Here is a 20,311-nt window from a genome sequence, read left to right on the forward strand (position 1 = left end):
CAACGTGCTCCACACGACTCTGATGGGTTAATAGAGCATTCTGATTCGAATCGATGCGTCTGTGTAAGAAAAATATCTATATTAAAAACGTTATAAATGAAACCTGCCTTGAAGTCTTCCATTGTAACCCACGGCTGTTTAAGCCACAAGATGGCGCCAGCGTTAAGCATAGAAGTAGTACCGGTCAAGATAACTCGTAGTACCCGGATGAGCTGCTGTTAGCCTGGAAATAAAATACCGCTGGAATGCGCGATTGACCAATCAGAATCAAGTATTTCACAGAGCTGTGTAATAAGTAAATATAAAACATACATTTAAAACACACGTGTGACACTTGCGGTGTCACTATATGACTTCTCAGGAGCCACTCTGAAAGTAATTGTCATATCATATGCAGAACCCCATCAAAATAAATGTTTTGTTTAACTTGTATTACAAATAATTGTATTACTATTATTAAAGTATCATGTGTTAATTTAATATTCTACTAATAAAAACAATGCAATAATTAAATTAATTTTTTAAAGAAAGATCACACATTTTTCTTCCATGTTTTAATTTTAACTTCTGTTGTGGAGCACTTTTCCAAAAAAAAATGGAAGTTTGATAAAGAAATGTTATGCTTTCACTTGATTACCAGAAAAACTAAAATACACAACACAGAATTTATGTAATAAAAATTAATAATGTGTTTTTCTCACATCTATTTTTTGCATAATGTGCTGTTGTTTGAAATTTGTTTGTCTTTTTGCTTGTTTTTTTTTAAAATGAAAATAAAATTTTGCATTTCAGAAAAGTAGATTTTGGTTTTTATATTCTGTCAATTAAAGTTATTTAAAAGAAAATTGGAATCGGTGGGTCACACACACACACACACACACACACTCGCTAAAGAAAATTGTAATCGGTTGCACCTCTAATAAAAATACTAATTTTCCAGGCCCCAGTAAATGACAGACACATGTTGTTGTTGGTCAATATGTCCTGTTCCCAAAGACAAAAGCAAAAAAGAAACAAGAGGCTTCCAATGAGGAGCATTACAACTATTTTACCCCTTGAACTCGTTTCTATCTTCACTTGGAGAGGAGTAAAGTTACAAACCCCATGGTCCAGGACAGAGTCACTGAAACACAGAGGCCACATGCAAATTAAACAAACTCCAAAGTAGATATTTCATAAAGTAATACATATGAATTGACACCACTGAAACATGCATCTTAATGCAATACGTGATTTTATTGAGCTTATCTGCAGAACAGAGTAAATGATTAAAGATTTTTCGACTTGTTGCTAGGAGGACAGCTGAGGTTAATTAAAACAACTGACAGATGAGATGACCAACTGAAATAAGCACTCATAGTTTCAAAAGGCACAGACGGATTCAATAAAGTGTTCAGAAAATACATGTGTGGTGACATGATCCTTTTCAAATTTTGTGTGTAATTCAGCAAACCCTCTGTAAAAACAAATCTGGATTTCTTGATTACGTCAACTTGTTTAATCATGAGGTTTATATATTTTCAGAGAGCAGGCTAGTTTTGTTTTCTCTTATTAAACACTAAATGTGGCGCAAGTGTTGTGGTCATTTAGTATTTAAAGACAGATATTAATAATTTGAGGAAAATAAATATTAGTAATGGTAAATTAAACACATATAAAGATCTTTTCCCTGTTTCAGAATATAGTGTTGTGGGAATTACATCATACAAGGGAAAAAGTGATTTAAAGTTAGCAGAAAATGAGCACCAGATGGAAGACAAATTCAAAAATAGGAACAAAAAACAAAAATGTTGCCGAAAGAAAGAGCCCAAAGGTCTGTGGTTTAGGCTTCACCAAATAATAATATTCAACAAGATAAATACATCAACAAGATACAATTAGATTAAAAACTATCATGTAACTTTTCACAAACCAAAACAAAAATATAGTTATAGTAAATATACAAATGCAACAAATTCACTGTAATATTCTCCTAGACAAAAAATACATAGAATTTCTTTTTCAGGTTTAATGCTAGAGTAATATCATTTAACACAGTCGTTATCATTTACAATTTACAGTTAAAGACCCAGGCCAGCTATGATGAATAAAGCAGGATCTAATAAATATTACAACATCTTAAAGTCAAGATTTTACTGCTTGTTCAAATTGCTTAATTAAAATGAGCTAAAGCGACACAATTGCTATTGTAATGGCAAAATTCAATCTTTATCAATGTTTAGTCAGCAGGGCTACACTGAGACAGGCAGGAACCAGGCCTAACCATAAAAAGGTCAAAGGTCTTGAGACACATGAGCTGGAGCTGAACAAAACTCCTTCTTTGGGGAAGATCACATCTGTAACTCATGGGGAACCATGTGAGATGTACATCTAGGGGGTGCAGGGTCAGATACGTGGCCTACGTGACACCCTGACTTAGACGTTATGTACGAGACATACGTGGCCTACGTGACACCCTGACTTAGACGTTATGTACGATACATACGTGGCCTACGTGACACCCTGACTTAGACGTTATGTACGAGACATACGTGGCCTACGTGACACCCTGACTTAGACGTTATGTACGAGACATACGTGGCCTACGTGACACCCTGACTTAAACAAAGACCTCCATGGAAATGTACTGAGGGGGGAGCTTGTTGCCAACAGTATATAAGATTGTGTTTTCTGTTGTGTCTTTAGAGTACGCTTGGTGTGGCCTTGTGGTTGCATGAACCGCGCCCTCTTTCTTGCAAGAAATCTTTATTAAATTATTTTTGTTTAACCATATTGACCAAGACTTTGTCTCTTATTCAGTAAGCAATTGTTTTGCCATAACACTATACATTTTGTCTTAACGTAATTTGATTGTGTTTAATCCACTTAAATATTAGTCAAATTTAATCCATTTGATACATGAAGGATTTGCGTTGCATTAACTGAAACCGGGCAGGGCTTGTTAGTTCCCAGCATGCTTTGCATATGCCAAATCAAGAGAGTGTAAATGTTATTTTATGTGTAAAAGTGTTATTTTATATATTTTTGAGCAAGGTGAGAGGGGAGACTTGATTGTGTTTTATGGTGTTTAATATTCAATTATGTTCGAATTATTGCAACAATTTTAATTACAGTGGGTTACCATTATGGAGAAGAGTGTAACATTAGCTGAGGCTGTGGACTAAAACAACTAATGCCATAATGGCTTTTCTGAAGGAGCTTTTAATGCTTAGCGTTTAAGATGCTAATGTGTGTTAATGCTAGCTAAAAGTTTGTCAACTATTTTGTGAAGTATTATAACTCAGTTGTGTAACATTAAAATATATATGAACCTGAAGTGGATGAATGAATATATGATTTTGAATGCCTGAATTATGTCAGGGAGCCATTTTAAAATTTAACTTAATTGGATAACTTAAAAAGCATTCATTCCATGATGTTGAAGTTACATGAACAAATTACGTTTGTTTAACTTAATTGATTAATGTGGGACCAAAATATACAATTAAATCAAGTAAATCCAACACACTTAGACCGCTTTGTGTACATTCACAGATACACAGCTTTCCCCAAAAATACTGATGTTTTGATTTGTTCTTTCTCTCAGAATAATTACTAGTGGTAGTATTTAAGTTAAGTGCATTTATAGATCCATGTTATGGATTTTATAGTTTATACCCTTTTGCATCCTTAAAGGGGTGGTAAAACACAATTTCACTTTTCTAACTTTAGCTAGTGTGTAATGTTGCTGTTTGCGCATAAACAACATCTGCAAAGTTACAACGTTATAAGTTTAAGGCCGGAGACACTGCAAGCTTGGCGTTTCTGTCGCGTGTCATCCGCGGAGCGGCTGCCTGGTGTTTTCTCTTTCTTTGCACGCCAGAAGCGTGTCTGACGCGGCGCTGCTGCTATTAATGTACAGGGAAGCCCTATACTTAATGTTTTATGCATATAAATATATTGCCTGTTGATACAGCAAAGACAACGTCGGCAGTAGCCTATTGACCATACATATTTATGGTATTTATGGTATAATTTTTTTTAATTATTACAATTAGGCCTATATCTGCATTTATGTTAACCTGCAGACTTTCAAAAATTAAAATGTCCTTTTTTAATATGTATTCTTGTAAAAATGGCATATAAACATATTTTCCTATTATATTTTGCCTGGAAACGCTTCCAACACGCTCGCGTGTCGCGTGAAAAATAGTCGTCTCTTCTATTTGAAGCATGCACGCATTTTCCGCACGGCTCGGACCGCGCGTGTGACGCAGGCAGCATGCAAGCTCTAACCGGTTAACATGGGAGCCGAAATAAAAACGGACACGCCACGCAGCCGAGACGCTCACGGCGTGTTTGCAGTGTGTCCCCGGCCCAAAGCAAAGGGAGATATTTGCTTTTAAGAAATCAATTTCTAAGGACTACAGCAAACGGCCAGCAGGAAACTACAGCCTTTTCCTCCAGACTCGCTGACATCAGTGGGTTTAATATTTACATAAACCCCTCCTCCGAGAATATTAAATAAGGAGGGCGAGGCCATTTTTTATTGCTGTGGAGAAGAGTTGTTGTGGTATAGTTAGTTGTTATTTTCATCCGGATTTCGTCCACTTTGTTCAGCTTTCATAGGGACAGGAGAGTTAGCGAGCAATGGTTAAAATGCATTTTTAACTCGGTCCCTCATAATTATTACCCAAATCTCGCTCTCTGTGCTGCACATTTTTACGAAGGAAAGCTTCCACAATCTTTGAAAGATCAATGCAGGATTCGCACAACGGTTTGTCCTGAAAGATGGAGCAGTTCCAACTTTAAAAACGGGCCACAACCTGTAAGTATGATTTATTTTTCGTGAACGTGTTTTCCTGTAATAGTTCGTATTGTTAATTGTACGTCGTAGCAAAGAAATAAACAAATAACAACACTGTTTGGCTCAGTGAACCAGTGTGTTAAATGCTCATTCATTTATCCGACGAACACCTAACATTACAAACTTTTTTTAAATCTCAACATCGAACTTGGAATTAGTGTGAATTATTCTATGATTAGCCTTTTTATGTATTGTTTATCTACAGGCCTGCTAAATATGGTTCTGTGTTTAATTTGGCTACTACAGTAAAGCCAATGTTTAGTGTTGGTTTTGGGTTAAGTTCTTGCGACAGATATTTGGCTATAAAAGTTAGTTTATAGTGGATAGTGGATTTTACCGATACCGATAGCTAGGTTGGACCACGCTTGCCGATAACCGATTAATCGACCGATAATTTATAATTGCATATGTAAAAATGATTAATTTGTTATTATAAATATGAATATATTGAATTGACAAGTTCGAACAGAAAAAAATCTACAGAAAATAACTAAAACATTAAAATATTACAAATAAATGTTTCTTTAGCTATAACCTAGAAACGTGTAAGTGAATGCCAGGTAATAGACTGCAAATCCCATTGTTAACAAGGATTTATTAGCTTATTTAGCTAATAAACATGAATGATATGCAATATACACTTTACACAGTGTAATAATAGTTGAGCAATACAATTGTATCTTAATCGTTCATGTTAGTTCATAAAAAAGGTTAACAAATAAAACTAACAATGAATAATGCTTCAACAGCATTTATTAACCTTACTTAATGTTACAAATGGGATATTGGAGATAATGTATTATAGTATTATATTTAATGTTATTTCATATAAATCAAAACAGTTAGCTTTTTTAGAACACTTGACGGTTTTCTTATCAAAATAACAAAATATGTATTGAAATCGAATGCGTTTCTGATGTGTTTATACTTCTGTCGGATGCATGACCATACAGTTCGGTTTCTTGCATCACCTAGTAAGTGGTTACATCGCTTTAACTGCTTGAGGTAAATGTTACTGCTAATGTTAACATATCCTCTCAGCCTCGACGACAAAGTAAAGTACATACTGCTGTTCTTTCGCTGCTAAAGCCTCTAGTCACCAAAAAAATACTTTGGCAACATGTACTGAAGTGTTCTGTATTCATACCATTTCCCTTTCAGTGTTTTAAACGCGCGTCAGATGTGTCAGCGCGCAGCCTCACATGTCCTCACGTGTTAATGTAAACAGTGATAGTTTTTTATTTGGCCTCTAGAGGCCGCTCGCGCTATATAATGCCAGCAGACCCTTCTCAGAGCTCTCGTAGGCTACTGTGTAATGACAGCAGCCTTCTCAGCCGCTCCCGCAACGGACGCAAACCAGAAAAATTATCGGTATTGATTTTTGACGATAACCGATTGTTCCACCAATCAGCTATCGGTGCCGATTAATCGGCAAATCCGATGAATCGGTCGACCTCTACTAAAAATACAAAAGGTGCCATTCAGTAGCGCTCACTATAGGTCCGCAGTCTTTACGGACTAACGTTACCGGTAAAGGTAGGGGGTTTCCGAAACAAGTGCACTAGGCGGTTAGCAAATCAGAACGCACTGGGCCAGCTAACCAGTCTGAGCCTATTGGGTATTTATGAGGGACCGGCTTCATTCTAGGGACGTTAACGGATGACCGTTTGACCGGTGGTTGACCGTATCAACGTTTACCGATCAAAGTTGTCGGTTAAAAAAAAAGTGATCTCTAAATTAGGGTATTATAGACAGTGGACTAAACGCTACTACAGTTAACATCTCATTCCAAAATCTTTTTGTGTGAAATGAACAAATCCCTCAAACTCAATTTTTCATAACTCGCCTGTTTGTACTTAATAAACCAATAAAAACATTTGGCACGAGGTCACAGCGTTTGGGTTTGCGCGCTCACAAGGTTTGCAAAAAGTAAAACAGGCTAAAACACTCGAGGTTAGAGCCAGGGCAGACGACAGGATGAAGCGTCATTCCGCATAAGATGGGCTTACCTTTGGAAATATATTACATCTAAATTTCAGTGGTAACAAATAAGGTGTTGATCATCATCTTTCTTTATTATTGTTAGCACTACCTCGAACTAAAGCGGCGTTTCTTCGGAGCTGTCATTTTCTTAAACGAACTGTGGCAATGATTCAAATGAGCTTCTAACGCTAGACAAATGCCTTTATTTTCAACGTGATCACCTTGTACCCCAACCATTTCGAAACTAATGAGACTTTTGTTTGTCGATTACCAACAAGCTCCTTGGCGCCACGTTTGCGGGACTCATGTTTTGCGCTGTAGAGGATTTTTTTTTTAAAAGTGACGGAGGGAGGCGGCAGCGCCAGGACAGTGTGTGTGAGAGCGGCAGGCAGAGTGGCAGAGAGATCACAGAGAGATGTGATAGAGCTGCGAAACTGCAGGCGCGGCTCGCGGCTGTAATTTCAAATAGCGCAGCATATTTTAGACTAATCGGTTAACCGGTTTCAACTGGCTAATGACGCTCGGTGGTCGGTCAAGAAAATGTTTAGTTATCGCCATCCCTACTTCATTCAACCCGGAAACCATCAGACCGTTTTCCCAAGGAGAGACAGAGCAGGGTAGAATAAAGGTAAATTATATGAAAAATAATGCTATTTTTTAAAAACGAAGCATGAACCGATACAGTGCACCCCACAAACACAATCAGGCCTTCAAAATAATTTGTTTTACCACCACTTTAAAGTCTTTTGCACTTTTTTGACTATTTTGCCCGTTTTAACCACAGTTGTATAAATTAGTAACTGTAATAAATAGTGTGTATTTTTATCAAAATTTTACCATTTCATGATCATTTCCTTTAAAGGGTTCATATGACAGTTCTAAGGCTGAGCCATCAACTTTGCCATCGCGACTGGACCAGAACGGATCAGTAACTCTTTAGTCATTTTTGAGCGAGATGCTAACGCTCCAATCAGATTCATTGATCTATGCTAAGCTATGCTTAAATGATGTTACATTGTATTACAGGAAGCCTTTGCCTGATTTAAGGACGTGCCCTCTTCCTTACAGGAATTCCTTTTGAATCAGGAGGGGAGTTTTCCCAAGTCAACATCCTGTAAGAAAACACATTCACAAAAGGTAAAATCAGTGAGGATTGAGCAAATGTATTTCTTTTTTATGTTTAATGTTTTAACAACCAAAGAGACCGTTCTGCTAAACCCCCAGTGTAAAGATGCTCTGGTCTCTGATCAGCTGAGTGAAGATTCATGAGGACTTCAGATGTGAACAGAGCGATAAACTGCAGTGTCTGTAATGTAAGACAGTGAGACAGAAGGACAGCAGATCGTCCTTACAGTAGAGCCCTGCATTTTTGCCCGAGCCCGACGGGCCCCGACTTTTTTACGCCCCTCGGGCCGGGCTTCGGGCCAATTTTCACGTCATACCTAAAACGCGGGCCGGGCTTCGGGCCTTTTTTAGGCTTCTCCTTCTTTTTATATTTATTTTATTAATTAAAAGGAACTATGAGATGTTCTGCGCTGGTGAACACGAGACCATAATAGCTAACGCGACTGTCAAGATGGCTCGCACAGTGTTCAGAGCATGTTCAGAGTCTGCGCCAGCAGCAGCAGCCCGCGTTTCTTCAGCGCAGCTGCTAGAGTTAAGGCCGGAGACACACTGCAAGCGTGGTGTGAGCGTGGCGTTTCTGTTGCGTGTCATCCGCGGGGCGTCTGCTGCTATTAATGAACAGGGCTATCAATGTAGTCCGATCACTAAACAAACCAATTCAGAAGGATGAAAGCATTTCAGACAAAACTGGACAAATATAAATGGTTGTTTAAACCACATGTATACATTTTACTCCTGGCAAACGGTTAAAAAATAAACGTGTGAGAGCGTGTTATGGGCTATATGTTGTAGTCAGATAGATATGATGGCGCTGCACGCATCGCCGCAAATGACTACTGCAAGCCAACGCAAATGGCTGTAAATGAAACTTAAAATAAGTCTTAGATGCTCAAAAACACAATCATCTTCAATAAAAATTAATGAGACTTATGATCTTACCAGTGCGCGCTTTCTTATGTGGTCTTTGAATTTTAAATAAGCTGCTGATTAAAATGCATCTTGAATCTTTTGCTTCGGTTGCTGTAAACTCCGTTAAAAGAGCATATACCACGGGAATTGAAGATCGGATTTATATTCATTTTGCGTAGGTGTAAGGTAGGCTATAAGACAACCTGCATGTTCTTTTTTTAATTATTTGTTTTTAGATTGTTTAGCTCCGTTTGCGAGAGCCGCGAGCAGAATCAGCCTGCCTCAGCTCGTCAAAAATGCCTTTTAGGCTACTGGTGGTAATAGTTGGCGAAATTAACTAACATTGTGATGCTTGAAGTGTTTTATATTTATGGATATTATTATAGGCAAGACAAGTCAAGAGTTGATTTGAGAGACTAAATAGATTAAATATGCGGTTAACTCCCTGTCGGCCGCTGGTCGCTTGGTCATCACTTAAAAAAAATTAAAACTATAATTTAACAAACAAAAAAATGCTCTAAACATTTTTCTAAATTAACTCAATAAAGAAACGAAATATAACTACTTTGACATTAAAAACAAAACAGAACTATTTTAATGGCTGAAAGAAGAAGAAAAAAAAAAAAAAAACGGGCTCCAGTCGGACACGGGCCGAGAATTTTGATAAGCTGTCGGACACGGGCCGGGCTAGGGCCTCAGCGTCTCGGGCCAGGGCCGGGCTAGGGCCTAGATTTGAGGCCCGTGCAGGGCTCTACCTTACAGTGCCAAACCACACGTGAACCTCAGATGTGTTTGAGAAATTGGTGGAAAAGAAGTGCAGATCATGAAGATGAGATGCACTGCAGCACCTAAAGCAGCTGCTGGACACACAAGAAACTTTTGATATCGACCCTCTTCTATTACGGTCCGTCAAATGCAATTTCTTCTGCTTATTCAGTTGTTGAATCTTTTTATTAGGGGCGTAAATCAGACGGTTCATCGTGATACAATATGATGTCAATTCTCATAACCAGTGATACGATATCTGCTGATACCTCAAAATTCTGCGATACGTTTCTACGATTCGATTCAGGGGTTTATCGATCGATATATTGATATTATGTAACTGGTTGTGTAAAATAGGCACATTTTTATTAACTCACCAATGCAACCAAAATATAAAACAAACATTTCTCTGAAAATCAACAACAAAATACACCATGTGTAAAATCTAGTTGAGGTATTCCAGTTTGTATTTAAAGGGATAGTTCACTTTGAAATTAAATTTTGATATGTTTTAGCTTACCTCATGGGCATCCGAGATGTAGGAGTATTTGTTTCCCCAGTAGTTTCAATTTTGATCATTTTAGGTCAAACCGTTCTTCTGTGCCTAAGACACGAAACCAGCGGTTTGTGTGAGAAAACTAACAGTATTTATATCGTTTTTCTCTCTTGTACACCACAGGAAACACGCACGCCCACCCTCGGATCAGTCAGACGTAGTGATGCATAAATAAATACTGTTCGTTTTCTCACACAAACCGCTCGTTTCGTGTCTTAGGCCATCAGTGTGTACTTACGATGGAGGATTGTTTAATTTGGACTTCTCTGTGTATGCTCTTTGAGGTGGTGACCATAGACCTGCATTATGTGAGGCACAGACAAGAACGGTTTGACCTGAAATGATCATAATTGAAACTACTGGGGAAACAAATACTCCTACATCTCGGATGCCCATGAGGTGAGCTAACACATATCAAAATTTAATTTCAAAGTGAACTATCCCTTTAAGTTTAGTTTTTTTTTGGCTGCACTAGTACATTGCATTCAGGGGCAAATGCAAGACTCAATGCAAAGAATATTTTCAACAGATAACCAAATAAATACAATAGAACCAAGACAAAAAAAATAATCAGTGCTTTTCAGGTACGTCTCACTTCAGGTCACACAGTTCACTCAAGTGAAGAGATCATTCAAGAGAAAAGAGTTTGAGAGATTGCCACTTTTTATCTCAAAATTGTGTTTACATCTAGCAATTGAGATTTTTCTCAGAATTGTGAATTATGAAGTCAATACTGTGAGTTATAAACTTTTTTTTAATCTATTTTTTTAACTAAATTTATATCTCACTTTTTTTTCACACAATTGGGACTGTGACGGGTGCGTAGCCCACCTCACATATTTTGGCTTTTACCAAACATTTGGAGTGTAATTTAATGTAAATGTTAATTGTTTTGAGTTTATTTGGTAAATGTAATATTTTGATATTTACCTTATTTTTGTTTGGTAGAGGCTAAATGGGTATATATAGCATTATGGGAGAAGTAGAGGGCGTCAGTATTGCCCAGCCACCTTAGCCCTCTGACCTTTTGGTTTTGAGTTAGATTTTGATTTGTTTACTTTGTTTACAGGGGAGATTTATTTTTAGGCCTGTTTGATTTTTTTTGTGTTAATTTCAGTTAGCATACATCTCAAGTTTGATTTTGTATGACTTTTGTTGGAATCTGCCCCTGTATATAATTTTTGTGTTGGAAGCAATAAACTTCCACTTCTTTTCTACTATCTGTCCTGCCTGTTCTTGGCCTCAACTACCACAGGGACTTTATATCATGCAATTCTGAAATGTAAGATGTAAACTCATAGTTGCGAGAAAAAAAGTCCGAATTGTGAGATGAAAGGTCAATATTACCTTATTTTGTTATTCTGTTGTGGAAACGAGCTTCCATATCTAAAATACTTGAACTGATGTATTGGCATTTTCTTATAAGACATTTGCTCTGTGACAAAAGTTCCGCTTGTTTTATACATTATTATTTTTATTTATTACGAGTTTTGGAAACGGGATATTTAGAACTTTTTAGGATGTTACAGCATATACAACTATTTCTACCACTGTTTTTTTTTAAAGGTTTTTACACACAGTAAATGGCATATCTAGGTAAATCAGCTGTACTTACATTCTGTGATACTGCTGCATGACTCCTGTGGCGATGATAGTAAATCCCAGCAGCAGCTCCAGCAGCAAACACCAGCAGAACAACGACAACTATTCCTGCTACAGCCCTTGCAGACAGACCTGAACCTGGAACAGCTGAAGACAGACAGACAATATTACTAGAGAGATCTAGTACATTCACACACCTTATACTTTGCTCATCCGGTGTATGGGATTGTTTAATCTGATGGCGGCTTCTGTGTTTTTTAGCAACTGCAGCTCCAAAAGCACCAGCACTCTGAGCTCAACTGGAAGCAGTAGCGCTCACAGTAACTGGCTCATATTATGCATTTAGCATGTTAATAACATTAGCCACAGTGTCACTGACTCAAAAAAAAAAAAAAAAAAAAACTTACTTTTTAAACAGTCCACAAACCAACACTTATTGAGTTGATTTAAAATATCTTAATTTTTTTTTTAATTCCTCTAAGGAAATGACAAAATGATATACTCACCAGTGACAGAAACACTGAATCTCTTTACTGTGGTGATGCTGAAGCTGTTGCTGTTGATGATCATCTGTAGTTTATATTCTCCAGAGTCTTCAGTTGTGGTGTGTGTGATGGTCAGAGCTCCAGTCTGATGATCCAGCTTCAGTCTGTCTCTGAATCTCTCTTTACACTGATCATCTGCACAGATCTGACTCTGATCTCCAGTGATTTCAGCGATGAGAACATCATTAAAATACCACGCCATTGAATCAGTTGTGTTTTTCATTACACCAGAATCTAAAGTGTCAGATTCTCCCTCCATCACTGACTTTCTCTTCACTTCATCTCGTTCAGCAGCAGAAACGCCTGAAACACAAACCAACAGATGATGGAGGATGTGGTTAAAAAAACAAAAACCCACACAACATGAAAGAACTGTGACCGAGTGTATACTGTACATAATATATAGGAAAAGAAAATAACACTGAATATCATTGTAAAAAAAACACCTAACACTTTAAACACATATAAACTGCATTGAAAAATTCATTAATGACTCACCAATGACGGTTATATTGAAAATCTTTTCACTGTCACTGCTGCTTCTCAGGATCTTTAGTTTATAAAGTCCAGAGTCTTCAGTTGTGGTGTGTGTGATGGTCAGAGATCCAGTCTGATGATCCAGCTTCAGTCTGTCTCTGAATCTCTCAGTGCCTTTATTACACTGAACATCTGTACAGATAAAACTGAAGTCTCCACTGATTTGAGCGATGCGAACACTGTTGAAATACCATTTAATATCTTCTTGTTGGTTTGTTTGAACACCAGTGTGTAGATTGACTGAATCTCCCTCCATCACTGACACTTCATCTGGACCAACACCAGACGCACCTGAGCAAAATATACAACAGTGCAGTGAAAATGTACAGATCATAAACGTACATGGCAAGCCGATTTGATTTTTATTCATTCCCAGGACATGAATTCTTGATATCAACCATTCAATTTTTCACTAGTTAAAGTGCTCATTTTTTATATCAGGAATTAGATTTCCACTAGTAAAAAGTATACATTTATATTATAAATCTTGTGATCAGTAATTGTATTTTCACTAGTTAAATGTCATCATAGGCTGCCATTCAAAATAAATTATTGAAATCAAATATTTATTTTCTTACTAGTTGAAATTCAATTTCACAAATCAGACACTAGTAAAAAAAGAGAAGTCTATTCTTGATATCAACAATTGAATTGCTACTAGTAAAAAATCATTTTTACATCAAAAATTTGACTGTCACTTGTGACAATGTTAATATCTGATCTCATGAATTGTTACAATTAAGTAACAGTTAAGAATTATATTTAAGATCTCTGAAATTACTCTTATTTATTGATATCAGAAACACAACTTTAGATATCAGAAATAACAAATTTAACATGTTGAAATAGATTTACAGATATCAAGAATTACCATTTCAACTAGTGACAATTGAATTATTGATATCAGGAATTTACAGTTTTACTAGTAAAAGTGTAATTATTGATATCATTTTTTTTTTTTACCAGTGATAATTGTATTTCTCATTTGTGAGATTAGAAAACATCTAGTAAGAAATACAAATTGTACATCCACAATTGAATTTGAATGCCAGCCTATGGTGACATTTAACTAGTGAAAATACAATTACTCTTTTTAATTTTATTATTAATGCAAAGAACAATAACAATAATCGAAACAATATAAAAGGAAAAAGAAAGGGGGAAAAGGGTTACAATTTACAATAAACAAAAAGAGTTGCCAGTGGAAATAAATTCAGAGCAAAAACAGAAAATACATACAAATATAAACATCCATATAAACATCAAATAAATGTAATATACAATTTACAAACTTTTTAAAGTTCTTAAAGCTTTCTTATTCAGAGAGTCTCCGATACTGTCAATATACATACACATTTCAGTCAATAAAATTTAGAAATTTGGTTTCTTTCTGGTGAATTTACACTTATGGATGTAAAATTTTGTTAATAATACAATTAAATTAATTAAGTAAAAGTATTGTTCTTCTTGTTCAGAATAGTCAGTAAAACCAAAGAGTAAAAATACAATTACTGATATTATTGTTGATATCATCAACAATTCAAATTTTTACTATTGTAAATGTAATTCCTAATATTAATAATTGTCATTGTACTAGACATCGAATTCCTGATCTCAGTTAGCATTTCAACTTGATATCAAGAATTCATATCCTTAAAATTAATAAAAGTCAAAACGGTTTGCCATACGTGAGTGTTAGGCCAACAACAAATGGATGATTTCCTGGTTATGTTTTACCGCCACATGGGCCATTTACACCTTCTTATAATCAAACATGATACAACTCATAAAAAAAATGTATTCATATTTGAATAGTAACCATACAAATACTTAAAATATCATTATTTCCACAGATACAGTTCCGTGTTTCCTACATTTCAGTCCCAAGCAACTCGCGTAAATAACGTGACGATATTTAGGCCCAAATTTGATGCATCTGGCAGAAGCTTTAAACCAAAGCGACTCAAATATTACACAAAAGCTAATGTTGGATCAGAACATGCACTGAAATGTGAACTTCGACTTGTTGTTTATATGTAATCACGAGACCATTTGAAAGAGCATGCTATCTACCAAACTGAATGCATGTCTTACCATCGAGTACAACCAAAACCACTAAGAGAACATTAAAGAGCTTCATCGTAAAGCTTCATTCTTTTCCTTTAGTGGCGTCACTGTTTTCCCAGGTTTAAAGTGAAAGTATCCAATATAGTTTTTCCAAATTTCCAGGATAGGGGAAGTATCATAGATATCCATGGGAAGTACCGCCTTTTTCGTCTCTGATTGGCGAGAAGGGCTCTCCTCCGATTGGTTATCTCACGTTCATGGCAGCCTGTCCGCTGAAGTAAACAAACGAAGTCAATCCAAAAGAAAAGCGCTATATGTCCGTGTCTTCAGATTTATATTTCAAGTTCACAATTTCATAATAGAGACCAATTTCATATTAGAGACCACAGTATGAAATTGTTTCCATTTATATTCACTTGGAATGGATTAAACTAAAGGTGTCTTTGAGGTTGAGGCTAGTTGACCACTTTACCAGGTATGCTCAAATGTATGCAACACAAAGTAATCTAGAAGAACAGCAACATGAACAATATTAAATTATTTAATTCCATTGGATTCGTTTGGACTCCCCAGTTCTCCTCAACAAACGTACACTGCATGATTATGATTCAGGTTGCATCTACTCATAAGTCATATTGTGGATTGGTAGCATTCAGAATACTTCTCTCAATTTCTTCGGCTTAAAGATTCGTTATACCTGTATGGAGAAAAAATCTGGCCTTTAGGAGCCTGTGCAGAGTTCTGGTTCTTGTGGTCTTTGCTGAGGATCTGTTCTAATGACTGACGTATGAACAAAGTCTTCACATGGGATTGTCTTGTTGAAACCATCTCTGCTGACATTCAGGGCTGTGTTAGGTCTGGGTACGGGTCATCATGGATACGGACCAGAACTAGGATAAGGAGGAGACAGACAGGATATTGTTCTTCTTACGATGTAGCAAGTGTTCCTGGCTCCAACAGCTGTCATTTTGTCAGGTGAACCGGAGTTTGAGAGTTGAGGAGAAAGGTAGGATCTAAAACAGAGAGAGGTATAGGCCTACTTCAGTGAACGCATGACAGCCACATAAAGCTCTGCGAGAGTCTGGACCAAGCATTTGTGTATGTTTATGCTTGTTATCAATTCAGCCATTGTTATTATAAGCATGTCTTTTTTTAGTTATTAATAATTATTAATACTGTCTTTGGATTCATTAAAAGACCACACCAGAAGACCAACATTGTCTTTCTCCATCTATAACTGCTTACGGCTATCAGCTAGGAAAATGCTTAAGTCTGGTGTATTAGTTAACCTTTTGACCCCCAACACTAACAGTATTGTATTTGACTGTAAGCCGTTTGAGAAGAAAGAAGAAACTTCCGTTTGTCATATCACGACACATCTCTGAAGGCAACCGCCCACAGCAGGTTTCACTTTGACTCTGAAGAGCTACAAGAGCAACGGTGAGACGGAAGACAGTAATAACTGCGTGTTGCGTTTTTTACCATACTTTTGAAAAAAAGTTTAGTGTTAAATAATAGAATGAAAAATGTTTCCAACTATAACGTCCTAATAAGAGCCAGGCGATAATTGAATTTATTTTTAACTAGAAATCACTTGTGCTTTCGGTTTCATTAGATCAGATTTTTTTATTTGTGCTGGTGCCGTCTGACCGGGTAAGTCTTAAATATATATTTTGGCTGAATTTCAGAAACATTCTTCATATACAGTGGTAAATTTGAATTACCTTGATATTTAACATGATGTAATTATCTTTAGCTTCGTATATATATTGTGCCCTGGATAGAAGATAAAACTCTCAGGAGCCATTATGTGTAAAATGTTTGTTCATCAGGTGTGTTTGGTGAGTCAGTGTCAGTGATGGAGAGAGATTCTGTCACTCTAAAGACTGATGTAACTAAAATAAGCAAAGGCAATGGAATACGGATGAAATACAGAGCTGAAAAGTCTCAGCTAAAATAAAGATATATGTTCCTACGGGCCTAATTCTGGGGTGAAAGCAAAACAAGTGATCTATGGAGACGTGAATTTGATATAGGCCTACTGACAATGTGTGGAAATTTACCATGACTGTTAATTTTCTCTGAGCCAATCAGAATAATCCACAATGCAGTAATGATGTGGCCTTGAAAACATTATAACAGATTACGATGAGACGAGTAGACCTGAAGCTGGCTTCAGACGATGAAACTGAAAACTATTCTTCAGTAAAAAATATATATACAATTGCACTCCTGACTCGGTCTTCATTCTTCACAACTCTTAGGTCGAAACTGTTATCCTCTAATAGTAGTCATAGTCAATAGTAGTCATAAGCGTATTAAACTGCATGCCTCATCAAACAACTGATGTACGCTCAATGGCTGGAGAATACCCACAATGCATTGTGAGAGTTTGTATGAATGAATGAATTCCCGCGTCTTGCCAGAGGTGGTGCCCGCAGCTTAATCTGTTATCCATCCATTTTTTAAACTGGTCTAGCGTAATATCATACAGGTTTATTTTTCAATTGATTATTAAAGTAATTTCAAACATGGCATTCGACAACTATGGAGTACCAAATTACTCAAAATTAAATAATTAAAAAAATAATGAATTCAATAAAACAACAATTAAATGTACCTGTTTATTCTGAAATAAATAAATAAATAATTAAATCATGTATTTATTAATTTAATAATTAAATAATTAATTTAATTAAATATTAAATTTACGAATGATGCCTATTTGACAAATCATGCATCATTGATGGACATTTCACAAATGCCAATCAACAGGCAGTGGGCGGAGCTTGGCGCTGATTGGACAATCCTTTCAGATTGATTACTTTTTTCTGTCTGGGTCTGGCATAGCCTGGATGCCAGCCGAACTTAGTCCCGCCCAGAATTTTTTTAGGTCGGGCAGGTCTGGCAAGTAGCAAGGGGAAATAGGGGAATTGATTGGAAATTAATATGGCGGTAGGACTTGATCAAGATAAAAACGCACTGCCTTAAACACAGCCACAGTTCTCATAGTTTTAAAATAGTCAAAATATTATTGCAGCATCCACTCTATTGCCAATAGTTTTGGGATGGCTGTCCTGTGCATTATATTAACTGATAAATGTTGCCATCTGGTGGGCTTTAGAAGAACATCATTTAAATAAGCACCACAGAACTGTAAGCTTAAAAACAGCAGAATTTTTGCATCCATTTTATGTTGATAACATTAAACTTGTTGACAGCACATGTTTGTTGTATGACGATGTGCATGGGAAAGTTAAGCACAGGTAAAGAGAAAACCTCTGAATGTCACTGCAAAAAAACAAACAATAATGCACCATACACGATGTGATTTAAATGTAAAATGTGCATCCAGCTTCAGTCTGTCCCTGAATCTCTCATCTCATCCTCACAGTGGACATCTGTACATTTATAACCAAGATCTCCTCAAAGCTGAGATTGTCCATCTAATACCTTTCTTTTGGTTTGTTTTAACATAGTCTATAAACATTTGACTCGAAATTTTCAAAATATGACTCATGCCTCGTATGTTGCATCACTAATCATCATAAATATTAGTTATAAAATATCAAATAATGGCTACTGGAGTGATGCAATTCAATCTCTGCTTATATAAAGGGATTTTATGGTACTAAATATTTACCTCTAAATTATCGAAGCAATGGAAGAAAGTGACCTGGTCTGATGAATGTTTTTCTTTTTCACCACTTGGATGGCCTGGTGTGTGTGTGTAGGAAACACATGGCACCAGGATGCACTATGGGAAGAAGGCAAGCCGGCGGAGGCAGTGTGATGCTTTGGGCAATGTTCTGCTGAGAAACCTGGGGTCCTGCCATCATGTGGATGTTACTTTGACACGTACCACCTACCTAAGCATTGTTGCAGACCATGTAGCCTCTTTTCATGGAAGAGTCTCTCCCTGGTGACTGTGGCTCTTTCAGCAAGATAATGCACCTGCCACAAAGCAAAAATGCTTCAGGAATGGTTTGAGGAGCACAACAACGAGCACAACCAAATTCCCCAAATCTCAATCTAATCGAGCATCTGTGGGATGTGCTGAACAAACAAGTCCGATCCATGGAGGCCCCAACTTGCAACTTACAGAACTTAAAGAATCTGCTGCTACCATCTTGATGCCAGATACCTCAGCACACCTTCAGCGGTCTAGTGGAGTCCACGCCTCGACGGGTCAGGGCTGTTTTGGCAGCAAAAGGGGGACCAACACAATATTAAGTCATAGAGTTAAGCCTAAACTGTGTATTTATAAAATAAAAATGCTTTTAAAATCACTGATTAGATACTGTGTTCATGTTGCTGCAAAAAAAATCAGATTCTAGCCATTATGAGATTATCAAAATTTAATGGAATTTGTCACATGAACATACAAACATGTTTCACAAGTTTATTTCCATTATTGCTTAACTGTTAGGCACTTGATGCAACGTTAAAGAAAACAAAAATATATATATAATATCTCTTTTCTGATAACATTTACAAAAATGATAAACATTCAGATGATTAATACCAGTTAAATGCTTATTCAGCAGCCAGTAAGTTATAGAGCCTAAATATAGACAGTTTGGCATTCTGCTATATCTCTATAGTGTTTTCAATGGCGATACTGAAATGGTAAATGTGTAACATGACCAGCATCAGTAGTACAGAGTGACTACTGTGTGCTCACGTGTGTTTTGTGTATTGATGTGAGGCTTTTTTTCTCTCATTAACCATCTTCTCTTGACTTTTCTTTTAATGAAAGTCTCAAAATAACAAAATGTAGTGTTGATCAGTCTGTTTCAGTCTCAGCAGACGGAGGCGTTTATGACTCTCCTGTAAGAAAACAGTCACAGATGTTAAAGGAAACAAACAGCACTAAGGATTGAGTTACACAAACACAAAAACACCATAGTCATGAAACTGTGTTTTCATTACATTTGAGGTATGTGTGTATTTTACAATATTTGATCAAATGTATTAAATAAGGGATGTTTCTTTGATGAACTGACATCTTTTGTAGTACATTAATATTTACATTGCCTGATTAAAATGATCATTATTATTAAAACAATCACAAACGCAAATAGTGAGTACACTGAACAAGCACAAGGTAGTGTTTTACATTTTTCATGTCTGTGTATATGGTTAATCATTTGATGTTTGGGTAGAGCTACTATGCATTCTTAGAAGAAATAAACAGTTTTGAATGAAGTGTTTTCTTTTGCAAAAGATGTGTGCTGTTTTGTGTGTAGAGTTTAGAGAAGCTGGGGCGGATTCACGACAATCTTCTTAAGAAAGAAGTTAGGAAAATTCTTAAAGGTGGCGTAAGTGTTATTTCAAAACCGTTTTAGAAAAAGGACTCGGGCCGAGTGGAATAAC

General features: G+C 36.5%; 2 protein-coding genes and 1 long non-coding RNA gene across 14 annotated transcripts in view; all 3 read right to left on the bottom strand.

Annotated features, from left to right (window-relative positions):
* Positions 1 to 1,215: 1,215 nt before the first annotated feature.
* Positions 1,216 to 5,151, bottom strand: LOC137040054 (uncharacterized). Its single transcript, XR_010897815.1, has 2 exons — positions 2,537 to 5,151; positions 1,216 to 2,398 (listed from the first exon to the last, which is right to left on the bottom strand). It is a non-coding gene; the product is annotated as an uncharacterized lncRNA (long non-coding RNA).
* An 888-nt stretch (positions 5,152 to 6,039) lies between these two features.
* On the bottom strand, positions 6,040 to 19,136 carry LOC137040043 (uncharacterized). The gene is made up of 7 exons (XM_067415467.1): positions 19,038 to 19,136; positions 18,805 to 18,889; positions 14,963 to 15,948; positions 12,830 to 13,159; positions 12,293 to 12,634; positions 11,800 to 11,933; positions 6,040 to 7,941 (listed from the first exon to the last, which is right to left on the bottom strand). Exons 3-7 carry the CDS (start codon positions 15,006 to 15,008, stop codon positions 7,912 to 7,914), a joined length of 882 nt encoding a protein of 293 aa, XP_067271568.1. The 5' UTR covers positions 15,009 to 15,948; positions 18,805 to 18,889; positions 19,038 to 19,136; the 3' UTR covers positions 6,040 to 7,911.
* A 139-nt stretch (positions 19,137 to 19,275) lies between these two features.
* The window catches only part of LOC137040037 (uncharacterized), a 51,329-nt gene continuing 50,293 nt past the window's right edge, over positions 19,276 to 20,311 (bottom strand). For all 12 annotated transcript variants that reach the window (XM_067415457.1, XM_067415450.1, XM_067415452.1 and 9 more), the window contains one exon: positions 19,276 to 19,765. Coding sequence is in view for 1 of the 12 variants with exons in the window: in XM_067415448.1 (XP_067271549.1) it covers positions 19,755 to 19,765 (11 nt within the window). In the remaining 11 variants the exon portion in view is untranslated. The remainder of the gene's footprint in view (positions 19,766 to 20,311) is intronic.

Source organism: Pseudorasbora parva, chromosome 14 (assembly GCF_024679245.1).
Source record: "Pseudorasbora parva isolate DD20220531a chromosome 14, ASM2467924v1, whole genome shotgun sequence".
In the NCBI taxonomy this organism is placed as follows: Eukaryota; Metazoa; Chordata; class Actinopteri; order Cypriniformes; family Gobionidae; genus Pseudorasbora; species Pseudorasbora parva.

Coding starts and splice junctions, on each gene's coding strand:
- LOC137040043 (XM_067415467.1), bottom strand. CDS start 15,008: ATGAAGCTCTTTAATGTTCTCTTAGTGGTTTTGGTTGTACTCGATG. Junction 13,160..14,962: donor GGTTTTGGTTGTACTCGATG/GTAAGACATGCA, acceptor TATTTTGCTCAG/GTGCGTCTGGTGTTGGTCCA. Junction 11,934..12,292: donor ATTCAGTGTTTCTGTCACTG/GTGAGTATATCA, acceptor GTCTGTCTTCAG/CTGTTCCAGGTTCAGGTCTG.